This window comes from Bos indicus x Bos taurus, chromosome 21 (assembly GCF_003369695.1).
Source record: "Bos indicus x Bos taurus breed Angus x Brahman F1 hybrid chromosome 21, Bos_hybrid_MaternalHap_v2.0, whole genome shotgun sequence".
In the NCBI taxonomy this organism is placed as follows: Eukaryota; Metazoa; Chordata; class Mammalia; order Artiodactyla; family Bovidae; genus Bos; species Bos indicus x Bos taurus.
In genome coordinates, this window is record NC_040096.1 from 42,457,548 (window position 1) to 42,470,924 (window position 13,377).

General features: G+C 37.2%; 1 protein-coding gene across 5 annotated transcripts in view; it reads left to right on the forward strand.

Moving 5' to 3' along the window:
- ARHGAP5 (Rho GTPase activating protein 5) overlaps window positions 1-13,377 on the forward strand; it is a 124,918-nt gene that overhangs the window by 56,277 nt on the left and 55,264 nt on the right. For all 5 annotated transcript variants that reach the window (XM_027521732.1, XM_027521731.1, XM_027521734.1 and 2 more), the window contains exon 2: window positions 2,521-6,408. In XM_027521732.1, the coding sequence (XP_027377533.1) occupies window positions 2,689-6,408 (3,720 nt within the window). In that variant the 5' untranslated portion in view covers window positions 2,521-2,688. The remainder of the gene's footprint in view (window positions 1-2,520; window positions 6,409-13,377) is intronic.

A 13,377-nucleotide genomic window follows, 5' to 3' on the forward strand; every position in this document is an offset into this window, starting at 1 on the left:
GGATAACTTTAGATAGAAAAGTGTTTCAGTCTTCTGAGGTTTATGCTCTAGGAGAGCATGAATGATTCTTTTAATGTGTTTGGATAGGTATTTGTAAAATATATTAACCAAGATGTAACCATTATGATAAGGATTAGATTTGTAGTTGAAAATTTTCCACAATACTCAGGTCCATATAACATACTGTTACTTTTTTATTGAAAATTTTGTGTCTCTTAAACTGGAAAGCAGGGAACAGTCTTTCATTGCTTTGAATTGCTCTTAATTTTCAGAATAGATGTTTGTCCACCAGAGTTAATCAAGAGCTCTGCGTAGGTCTAGTGTTTGTAGAATTCAATGTAAAAATTCCCCAAAGAAATCGCTGGTTATGTTTTCTTTTGGTACACATTTAAAAGGATATCGTCTGCAATTTTTTGCTTGTTTAGTAAGAAAGAAAGAAAGATAGACTTTGTATTCTGCTGTTTGAAGGGTTTTTTTTTTTAATCATTTGTTATGGAATCACCATGCTATTTTCACAGACTAATTTCCCTTTTTATTGCTCTTTATAATTTTGTTATCCAGTTAGTTCACTGTTTTCTTTTCAGTAGATATCCATTAAGTAGCCCAATTGTTCTTTTCTGTGGTTTAAGTAAAGAATGTTAAACTTGATGCTCAGTGCAAATATTCAGTTTGATCACATTAAGATTTAAAAATTTTTTTACTTGATAAAAGAGAGTTAATAGGATTGAGTGGGACTGCCCTAATTTCTTACACTGCTAGTTATTGTATGTACTGCTCTTGGATAAATACTGGCAAATCACCAGCCTGAACACGTCATTTTTTAATAAATCTTCAACAGCTTCCTTGATTGCAACAATCAAATCTTAAAAACAGAACTTAATATTTATTAAGCATTTTTTCTTTGCATTTAACATTAACAAAGAAAAACTTAGTTCTTAAATTTGTTTAGATAGGCAGCTCCATTTTATACATTGGGGAACCGTGTCTCAAAAGATTTAGGGTTTTACTGTTGTTGTAAACTAATAAATGTTAGGAATTTAATTTGAAGTCATTTCCATTTACTCATGATTTTCTACTACTGATTTTGGTGCTTCAACATTATTTTACACAAGTGAACCTAATATTTTGCTTGAGTGTTTGGTGGCTGATACAGTTAAAATCAGTATTTCATTGAGGTTGCTAGGATAAACTTAGATAATACAAGAATAAATCTTGATATTTTATTTTAAAATATTAGAAATACAGTAAAAATTTTAAATTGCAAGAATAATTTCTTTTTACCATTAGTATAGCAGATGTGGACTATAATCTTAATAGATATTTACTTGCAATTTTGAGGGTAGTGGAGAAACCACGTATTTGGGGCAAATAGTGGTTATTTTCTGACCTTTTATTTTTTTTCCCCTCATGGTCTTTATGATCTTGTATTTTGTCTGGATTGAAGATATTTTTCATATATGTTGATGTACATGACTGGATATTTTCCTTGTGAAATTTGGTATAGTAGAAATTATGTATTGCTTTTAATTAAACCTCAAAAGAATGTGAAGAGTCTCCAAATAAAACCATTAGACTAATTCATTGTTTCCACACAGATAAGCTGAATTAAATTATGTGCAAGTCTTATGGGTTATTTGTTGTTGTTTTTATATCAAATAATTCTAAAAGATTGTCTCAGATATATAATCTTAAAATTCTTGAGCTTTGTGCTACTCAAAATACGATCTGGGAGCTTTTTGTAAATACTCTGAGAGGAAATAAATGCAGGAATCAAGAACATTTAGAAACAGTTTGGCAGTAATTTTTTGTCTCTTGAATCTAGTAAGAAATTGGGGCCTACATTTTTTAAAAGATTTCATTCAGATTAAAAATTTCATTGTGTTTTTAAAAATTGACTTGCGTATATGAAATAAAAATTGGTCCTTAGTTTGAGAAGTGTTGATCCAGTTAATCACTGTAACAATTTGTATTAACTGTTCATTTTTTCCTTTTTCTTGTTTACGTATATGAATATATTTAATTGGTTTTGTATATAATATTTGATTGCATAAGACTTAAAAATTCTAAGATCTTGCTAAATTCACATGAAATTCCATTTTAGGGAATAAGGTTTGAGGAACCACGTAAGAGAAAGCAGATAGGTTTTTAAGTTGTGAGAGAGTTGTTAAGGCAACTAGTTTGTTTTAGTTATTATCAAACATAGCCTCCAGACAGAGAAGACAGGAAAATTGAGGGAAGGGAAGGACTAGAAACAAAATGCATATTTGGTAAATAGGGTTTTATTTTAAAGTTTGTAAGATCACATTAAAATTTGTATTTAGTTTTTTTAGTTGTTAGATTTGCCTTAAATTTTGAGGTCATCTTGCACTTTTAACAGTAAATCATAAACTGTCTTTGGTGATTTCTTAAAATACTGTGACATTGTTAACTTGTCTGGTGCTTTATTATGAACATCTTTAATGTGTATATAGTTCAGCATGTATAATTCATGACTAAGATTTGTCCTTTTTCTCTTTCTAGGAAGATGATCCATATGATCTTGAAGACCTTTCTGCACAGAAATGAGGGAAATACAAAGAACCAAATGTAGTTCTGAAATGTGGGATCTGTATTTTGAGATGATTTTATTTTCAAAATGAGAAGTATATCTGGTTATCTTTATGAATGTAGAGACATGACAAGAGAGTTATGATGGCAAAAAACAAAGAGCCTCGTCCCCCGTCCTATACCATCAGTGTAGTTGGACTCTCTGGGACTGAAAAAGACAAAGGTAACTGTGGAGTTGGAAAGTCTTGTTTGTGCAATAGATTTGTACGCTCAAAAGCTGATGAATATTATCCAGAACATACTTCTGTGCTTAGCACCATTGACTTCGGAGGACGAGTAGTAAACAATGATCATTTTTTGTACTGGGGTGACATAACGCAAAGTGGTGAAGATGGAGTAGAGTGCAAAATTCATGTCATCGAACAAACTGAGTTCATTGATGACCAGACTTTCTTGCCTCATCGGAGTACGAATTTGCAACCATATATAAAGCGTGCAGCTGCCTCTAAATTGCAGTCAGCAGAAAAACTAATGTACATTTGCACTGATCAACTAGGCTTGGAACAAGACTTCGAACAGAAGCAAATGCCTGAAGGGAAGCTCAATGTAGATGGATTTTTATTGTGCATTGACGTAAGTCAGGGATGCAATAGGAAGTTTGATGATCAACTTAAATTTGTGAATAACCTTTTTGTCCAACTATCAAAATCAAAAAAACCTGTAATAATAGCAGCAACTAAATGTGATGAATGTGTGGATCATTATCTTAGAGAAGTTCAGGCATTTGCTTCAAACAAAAAGAACCTTCTTGTAGTGGAAACATCAGCACGATTTAACGTCAACATTGAGACATGTTTCACTGCACTGGTACAAATGTTGGATAAAACTCGTGGCAAGCCTAAAATTATTCCCTATCTGGATGCTTATAAAACACAGAGACAACTTGTTGTCACAGCAACAGATAAGTTCGAAAAACTTGTACAGACTGTAAGAGATTATCATGCAACTTGGAAAACTGTTAGTAACAAATTGAAAAATCATCCTGATTATGAAGAATACATCAACTTAGAGGGAACAAGAAAGGCTAGAAATACATTCTCAAAACACATAGAACAGCTTAAACAGGAACATATAAGAAAAAGGAGAGAAGAATATATAAATACTTTACCGAGAGCTTTTAACACTCTTTTGCCAAATCTGGAAGAGATTGAACATTTGAATTGGTCAGAAGCTTTGAAGTTAATGGAAAAGAGAGCAGATTTTCAGTTATGTTTTGTGGTGCTAGAAAAAACACCTTGGGATGAAACTGACCATATAGACAAAATCAACGATAGACGGATCCCATTTGACCTCCTGAGCACTTTAGAAGCTGAAAAAGTCTATCAGAACCATGTACAGCATCTAATATCAGAGAAGAGGAGGGTAGAAATGAAGGAAAAATTCAAGAAGACTTTGGAAAAAATTCAGTTTATTTCACCTGGGCAACCATGGGAGGAAGTTATGTGTTTTGTAATGGAGGATGAAGCCTTCAAATACATCACTGAGGCTGATAGCAAAGAGGTGTATGGTAGGCATCAGCGAGAAATAGTTGAAAAAGCCAAAGAAGAGTTTCAGGAAATGCTTTTTGAACATTCTGAACTTTTTTATGATTTAGATCTTAATGCAACACCTAGTTCAGATAAAATGAGTGAAATTCATACAGTTTTGAGTGAAGAACCTAGATATAAAGCTTTACAGAAACTTGCACCGGATAGGGAGTCTCTTCTACTTAAGCATATAGGATTTGTTTATCATCCCACTAAAGAAACATGTCTTAGTGGCCAAAACTGTACAGACATTAAAGTAGAGCAGTTACTTGCCAGTAGTCTTTTGCAGTTGGATCATGGTCGCTTACGGTTGTATCATGATAGCACCAATATAGATAAAGTTAACCTTTTCATTTTAGGGAAAGATGGCCTTGCCCAAGAACTAGCAAATGAGATAAGGACACAATCCACTGACGATGAGTATGCCTTAGATGGAAAAATTTATGAACTTGATCTTCGGCCTGTTGATGCCAAGTCGCCTTACTTTTTAAGTCAGTTGTGGACTGCTGCCTTTAAACCACATGGGTGCTTTTGTGTATTTAATTCCATTGAGTCACTGAATTTTATTGGGGAGTTTATTGGAAAAATAAGAACTGAAGCTTCTCAGATCAGAAAAGATAAGTATATGGCCAACCTTCCATTTACATTAATTCTGGCTAATCAGAGAGATTCTATTAGTAAGAATCTACCAATTCTCAGGCACCAAGGGCAACAGTTGGCAAACAAGTTACAGTGTCCTTTTGTAGATGTACCTGGTGGTACATATCCTCGTAAATTTAATGAAACCCAAATAAAGCAAGCTCTAAGAGGAGTATTAGAATCTGTTAAACATAATTTAGATGTGGTGAGCCCAGTTCCCACCAATAAGGATGTATCAGAAGCTGACTTGAGAATTGTCATGTGTGCCATGTGTGGTGATCCATTTAGTGTGGATCTTATTCTTTCACCCTTCCTTGATTCTCATTCTTGTAGTGCTGCCCAAGCTGGACAGAATAATTCCCTAATGCTTGATAAAATCATTGGTGAAAAAAGGAGGCGAATACAGATCACAATATTATCATACCATTCCTCAATTGGAGTAAGGAAAGATGAACTGGTTCATGGTTATATACTAGTGTATTCTGCCAAACGGAAAGCATCAATGGGAATGCTTCGAGCATTTCTGTCAGAGGTTCAGGACACCATCCCTGTACAACTGGTGGCAGTTACTGACAGCCAAGCAGACTTTTTTGAAAATGAGGCCATCAAGGAGTTAATGACTGAAGGAGAACACATTGCAACTGAGATCTCTGCTAAATTTACAGCATTGTATTCTTTATCTCAGTATCATCGGCAAACTGAGGTCTTTACACTGTTTTTCAGTGATGTTCTAGAGAAAAAAAATATGATAGAAAATTCCTATTTATCTGATAGTACAAGGGAATCAACCCATCAGAGTGAAGATGTTTTCCTGCCATCTCCCAGAGACTGTTTTCCCTACAACAACTACCCTGATTCAGATGATGATACAGAAGCACCACCTCCTTATAGTCCAATTGGGGATGATGTACAGCTGCTTCCAACACCTAGTGACCGATCCAGATATAGATTAGATTTGGAAGGAAATGAATACCCTATTCACAGCACCCCGAATTGTCATGACCATGAACGCAACCATAAAGTGCCTCCACCTATTAAACCTAAACCAGTTGCACCGAAGACAAACGTGAAAAAATTGGATCCAAACCTTTTAAAAACAATTGAAGCTGGTATTGGTAAAAATCCAAGAAAACAGACTTCTCGGGTGCCTTTGGCACATCCCGAAGATATGGATCCTTCAGATAACTATTCAGAACCTATTGACACAATTTTCAAACAGAAGGGCTATTCTGATGAGATATACGTTGTCCCAGATGACAGTCAGAATCGTGTTATTAAAATTAGAAACTCATTTGTAAATAACACCCAAGGAGATGAAGAAAATGGATTTTCCGATAGAACCTCGAAAAGTCATGGAGAACGGAGGCCTTCAAAATACAAATATAAATCTAAAACCCTGTTTAGTAAAGCCAAGTCATACTACAGAAGAACACATTCAGATGCAAGTGATGATGAGGCTTTCACGACTTCTAAAACGAAAAGAAAAGGAAGACATCGTGGAAGTGAGGAAGATCCACTTCTTTCTCCTGTTGAAACTTGGAAAGGTGGTATTGATAATCCTGCAATCACTTCAGATCAAGAGTTAGATGATAAGAAAATGAAGAAGAAAACCCACAAAGTGAAAGAAGACAAAAAAGTAAGTTTAATTTATGGTTCATAATGTTTCTAAAGATGTTTTGACTTTTAAAAAATTACTTTTTTAAGATAATGGATTTGATGTCAGTGAGAAGTTACGCTCTCTGTCATTTAGTAAGTGTAATTGGCAGCTCTTTTTAATTTTCTGAATATTTTGTGAGGATTGATTATTTTTTGTTACTTCATTTTGTTTATTTTTTGTTACTTCATTTTATTTACTTGTGCTTTAACTTGTTCATTTCGCAGAGTCAGACATGACTGGGCAACTGAACAGCAAAAAGTTTATTTGGGGTGGAAGTTTGATTTTGTATTCTTCAGCATAAAAGTTCTAGGTGAATAGGTAGATTCTGTCTACAGAAACTTAGATATAAAATGCTTTTGTTCATTTTCTCTGTTTATAAGCATCCTATTTGTCTGTTTTTCCCTTTTGACTTCGCAGTTTTGCAGCTTGATTTGTTGACATATTAATTTGATATATTGGCATATTTGATATATTGTTTTTTTGCGGTTTGCTTTTTGCACTTCCCAGATACTGCATTTTTTACAAATTGAAGGTTTGTGACAACCCTGCAATGATCAAGGCTTCATAGCACCATTTTTCCAGTAGCATTTTCTTACTTCTTACTTGCTTTTGTGTTACATTTTGGTAATTCTCAAAATATTCTAAATGTTAAAATTATTATAATATTTGTTACAGTGGTCAGTGATTTTTGATGTTACTTTTGCAAAAAGAATACAACTCACTGAAGACTCAAATAATGATTAACACATTTTAGCTACGTTTTTAAATTGATGTACATACATTGGGTTTTTTAGGTATAATACTGTCGTACACTTAATAGACTGCCATATAGTGTACATGTAATTTTTACATGCACTGGGAAACCAGAGAATTTGTGTGATTCACTTTATTGTGATATTTGTTTTTAGGCAGTGGTCTGGAACTCAACCTGTATTATCTCCAAGACATGCCTATATAACATTGCTTTGAATTTTAGATTAATTGTGTTACGATACTTAAGAGAATTGGAAAACATGATATTTTGGAAGCTTTTAGATCTATAAGTGATTTTTTAATCCTTCAGTGTTTAACCTTAAACACAAATGTCACTTAAATGTTTGAACCTCTGTTCTTAAAAAGATAAACATAGATTACAATGCAGCTTTATAAATATAGTTTTATGCTGCAGTTACACTTTAGGGCTTTGTATTATATATGTACAGTGTAGTGCCTTGGATGTCTCCAAGGCTAACTATTTATATCATAGTTATCCGTGGTATTTTTCCTTTAAGCATTACAGAAAAGCTGGAGCATTTTAGTGCAGCTTTTGTTTGCCTGGAAATTATTTTCATTGTGTAAGCTGGACTTGAGTAAGTTTGTCTTCTATTTCAGTTTAGTGAGCATTCACTAAAAACCTGCTAAATGCTTAAGTCTGTACAAAAAGTTGTTGAAGGATATAAAAGAATTGAAGATGCACATCCCTAAAAAAGCTTAAATGTTAGTTTGAAAGACAGTACCCTGTTTTTGGAACAGAGGTAGAAAAGTAATACTAGAGCACTGTAGGGAAGCATGTGTAATAGTTAAGAGCACATGATCTAGAGCCAGACTGCTAGCTGTGTAACTTCTGTATACTCCTTTCAAGGAAGATGGAGATAAACATATTTCCCTATGAGAAATACGTTCATAGTTATTTTAAATAGTGCTTGCTGTTGCTAAGTCACTTCAGTCGTGTCCGACTCTGTGCAACCCCAGAGACAGCAACCCACCAGGCTCCCCCGTCCCTGGGATTCTCCAGGCAATAATACTGGAGTGGGTTGCCATTTCCTTCTCCAATGCGTGAAAGTGAAAAGTGAAAGGGAAGTCGCTCAGTTGTGTCCGACTCTTCGCGACCCCATGGACTGCAGCCTACCAGGCTCCTCGGTCCATGGGATTTCCCAGGCAAGAGTACTGGAGTGGGGTGCCATCGCCTTCTCCAAAATAGTGCTTTGGCATGTGGTAAATTGATTAAATAAAAAAGTATATACGTTATTTTGTGATAATACTGTCAGATACATATATTAAGTGAATACAAGATGAGAGATCACCATAGAGGTATAGAGTTAGGTTCACAAAACTTCATGAAAAAGGTAAATCACCAGTTTTGAGTATTTTGATTGGTTTTTAGGAAGAAGAAAAGATATTTTAATAGGGGGAAGTCATTTGTACAGAGGTATAAGATTGTGTCTAGGCAAGTTAAGATAAAATAGGAAACTGTCCCAGTTGAGGGTATTGTGTAATATCATTACCTTTACAGGGAGGCCTGGCGTGCTGCAGTCCATGCGGTCACAAAGAGTTGGACACAACTGAGCAACTGAACTGAAACTTATAAGAGTCTGCTAAACTGAAGAGCTAGTTCAAATCCAAAAGCAGTTAGTTAAGCAGGGCCTGAGCAGTAAGAAAATTGTTTTGACTTGAGATTCCAAATGGGGAGGAGATTGGCATCAGGTAGTCTAGCTAGGAGGCCGATGTACACATTCAGTTTTGAAGTGATGAGTACAGAGACCAAATGAGAAATCAACAAAACTAAAAGTTTTATTATATGAAAAGACTAGAAACATAGACCAAAATCTGGCAAAATCAGGTAAAAAGAGAAGGTGTAAACCCTGAGAATGAAAAGGGGAATATAATTACAAATAGATCAGATTAATAAGCAGAGAAACCAATGGCACACCACTCCAGTACTCCTGCCTGGAACATCCCATGCACGAGGAGCTTGGTGGGCTGCAGTCCATGGGGTTGCTAAGAGTAGGGCACAACTGAGTGACTTCACTTTCACTTTTCACTTTCATGCATTGGAGAAGGAAATGGCAACCCACTCCAGTGTTGTTGCCTGGAGAATCCCAGGGACAGGGGAGCCTGGTGGGCTGCCATCTGTTGGGTCGCACAGAGCCGGACACGACTGAAGTGACTTAGCAGCAGCAGCAGATTAATAAGATAGTAGAAAATACTGTCAACAATTTAGATCAATAAATTTAAAAGTTAAGCAAAGTTGAAGTCCATTACAAGAAAGCTTAGAATAATCCTGTAACTGTTAAATAAGTTATGCAGTAGTAGTTACCTCTTAGCACAAAAATACCAGGCCCAGGTAATTCTAAGGAGACTTTTTAAGGAACAGGTCATTCCAGTGTTCTACAAATCCAGAAAATCAGATCAGTCGCTCAGTCGTGTGCCACCCTTTGCGACCCCATGAATCGCAGCATGCCAGGCCTCCCTGTCCATCACCAGCTCCTGGAGTTCACCCAGACTCACGTCCATCGAGTCAGTGATGCCATCCAGCCATCTCATCCTCTGTCGTCCCCTTCTCCTCCTGCCCCCAATCCCTCCCGGCATCAGAGTCTTTTCCATTGAGTCAACTCTTCGCATGAGGTGGCCAAAGTACTGGAGTTTCAGCTTTTGCATCATTCCTTCCAAAGAACACCCAGGACTGATCTCCTTCAGAATGGACTGGTTGGATCTCCTTGCAGTCCAAGGGACTCTCAAGAGTCTTCTCCAACACCACAGTTCAAAAGCATCAATTCTTCGGCACTCAGCCTTCTTCACAGTCCAACTCTCATATCCATACATGACCACAGGAAAGACCATAGCCTTGACTAGACGAACCTTTGTTGACAAAGTAATGTCTCTGCTTTTGAATATGCTATCTAGGTTGGTCATAACTTTCCTTCCAAGGAGCAAGCGTCTTTTAATTTCATAGCTGCAGTCACCATCTGCAGTGATTTTGGAGCCCCGAAAAATAAAGTCTGACACTGTTTCCACTCTTTGCACATCTATTTCCCATGAAGTGGTGGGACCGGATGCCATGATCTTCGTTTTCTGAATGTTGAGCTTTAAACCAACTTTTTCACTCTCCACTTTCACTTTCATCAAGAGGCTTTTTAGTTCCTCTTCACTTTCTGCCATAAGGGTGGTGTCATCTGCATATCTGAGGTTATTGATATTTCTCCCAGCAATCTTGATTCCAGCTTGCGTTTCTTCCAGTCCAGCATTTCTCATGATGTACTCTGCATATAAGTTAAATAAGCAGGGTGACAATATCCAGCCTTGATGAACTCCTTTTCCTATTTGGAACCAGTCTGTTGTTCCATGTCCAGTTCTAACTGTTGCTTCCTGACCTGCATACAAATTTCTCAAGAGGCAGATAGGTGGTCTGGTATTCCCATCTGTTTCAGAATTTTCCACAGTTGATTGTGATCCACACAGTCAAAGGCTTTGGCATAGTCAATAAAGCAGAAATAGATGTTTATCTGGAACTCTCTTGCTTTTTCCATGATCCAGTGGATGTTGGCAATTTGATCTCTGGTTCCTCTGCCTTTTCTAAAACCAGCTTGAACATCTGGAAGTTCACGGTTCACGTATTGCTGAAGCCTGGCTTGGAGAATTTTGAGCATTACTTTACCAGCGTGTGAGATGAGTGCAACTGTGCGGTAGTTGGAGTATTCTTTGGCATTGCCTTTCTTTGGGATTGGAATGAAAACTGACCTTTTCCAGTCCTGTGGCCACTGCTGCGTTTTCCAAATTTGCTGGCATATTGAGTGCAGCACTTTCACAGCATCATCTTTCAGAATTTGGAATAGCTCAACTGGAATTCCATCATCTCCACTAGCTTTGTTCGTAGTGATGCTTTCTAAGGCCCACTTGACTTCACATTCCAGGATGTCTGGCTCTAGGTCAGTGATCATACCATCGTGATTATCTGGGTCGTGAAGACCTTTTTTTGTACAGTTCTTCTGTGTATTCTTGCCATCTCTTAATATCTTCTGCTTCTGTTAGGTCCATACCATTTCCGTCCTTTATCGAGCTCATCTTTGCATGAAATGTTCCTTTGGTATCTGATTTTCTTGAAGAGATCCCTAGTCTTTCCCATTCTGTTCTTTTCCTCTGTTTCTTTGCATTGATCGCTGAAGAAGGCTTTCTTATCTCTTCTTGCTATTCTTTGGAACTCTGCATTCAGATGTTTATATATTTCCTTTTCTCCTTTGCTTTTTGCTTCTCTTCTTTTCTCAGCTATTTGTAAGGCCTCCCCAGACAGCCATTTTGCTTTTTTGCATTTCTTTTCTATGGGAATGTTCTTGATCCCTGTCTCCTGTACAATGTCATGAACCTCAGTCCATAGTTCATCAGGCACTCTATCTATCAGATCTAGGCCCTTAAATCTATTTCTCACTACCACTGTATAATCATAAGGGATTTGATTTAGGTCATACCTGAATGGTCTAGTGGTTTTCCCTACTTTCTTCAATTTCAGTCTGAATTTGGCAATAAGGAGTTCATGGTCTGAGCCACAGTCAGCTCCTGGTCTTGTTTTTGCTGACTGTATAGAGCTTCCCCATCTTTGGCTGCAAAGAATATAATCAATCTGATTTCAGTGTTGACCATCTATCTGGTGATATCCATGTGTAGAGTCTTCTCTTGTGTTGTTGGAAGAGGGTGTTTGTTATGACCAGTGCATTTTCTTGACAAAACTCTATTAGTCTTTGCCCTGTTTCATTCCGTATTCCAAGGCCAAATTTGCCTGTTATTCCAGGTGTTTCTTGACTTCCTACTTTTGCATTCCAGTCCCCTATAATGAAAAGGACATCTTTTTTGGGTGTTAGTTCTAAAAGGTCTTGTAGGTCTCCATAGAACCGTTCAACTTCAGCTTCTTCAGCGTTACTGGTTGGGGCATAGACTTGGATTACTGTGATATTGAATGGTTTGCCTTGGAAACGAACAGAGATCATTCTGTCGTTTTTAAGATTGCATCCAAGTACTGCATTTCGGACTCTTTGTTGACCATGATGGCCACTCCATTTCTTCTGAGGGATTCCTGCCCGCAGTAGTAGATATAATGGTCATCTGAGTTAAATTCACCCATTCAAGTCCATTTCAATTCGCTGATTCCTAGAATGTCGACATTCACTCTTGCCATCTCTTGTTTGACCACTTCCAATTTGCCTTGATTCATGGACCTGACATTCCAGGTTCCTATGCAATATTGCTCTTTACAGCATCAGACCTTGCTTCTATCACCAGTCACATCCACAGTTGGGTATTGTTTTTGCTTTGGCTCCATCCCTTCATTCTTTCTGGACGAGATACCCTTCGTCCAAGGTAAGGAGCAATGGCTGCGCTTTGCTGGAGCAGCCGTGAAGAGATACCCCACGCCCAAGTTAAGAGAAACCCAAGTAAGACGGTAGGTGTTGAAATAGGGCATCAGAGGGCAAACACACGAAACCATACTCACAGAAAACTAGTCAATCTAATCACACTAGGACCACAGCCTTGTCTAACTCAATGAAACTAAGCCATGCCCGTGGGGCAACCCAAGACGGGTGGGTCATGGTGGAGAGATTTGACAGAATGTGGTCCACTGGAGAAGGGAATGGCAAACCACTTCAGTATTCTTGCCTTGAGAACCCCATGAACAGTATGAAAAGGCAAAATGACAGGATACTGAAAGAGAAACTCCCCAGGTCAGTATGTGCCCAATATGCTACTGGAGATCAGTGGAGAAATAACTCCAGAAAGAATGAAGGGATGGAGCCAAAGCAAAAACAATCCAGAAAATAGAGTAGGAGAATTCATTCAGTTTATTCTCTGTGAAGTTACCTATTCTTAGTCCCAGAGCCCCATTTTACTTATGAGTGCACATGCAAAAATTTTAAAGTGCAAGTCCACAGACTCTTAACTGCAACTTTGAAATCCATAACCTCTGAAAATCAAAAATTTTTGTAGAATTTGGCAGCATGATCTGATTTACCCTGTTCTTGGGAAAATCCTACTTGAACTGGTGTGTGAGGCTACATATAATCATTGTTTGTCTTATTTTAAAAAATATCCATATAGTTCACTGCAGATATTTTCATGTATTTGAACACAGGGTACTGACCCACAATTGTTGGGGTTGTCAGATGTATTTAAACGCCAAAAAAAAAAAAATCAACAATATAT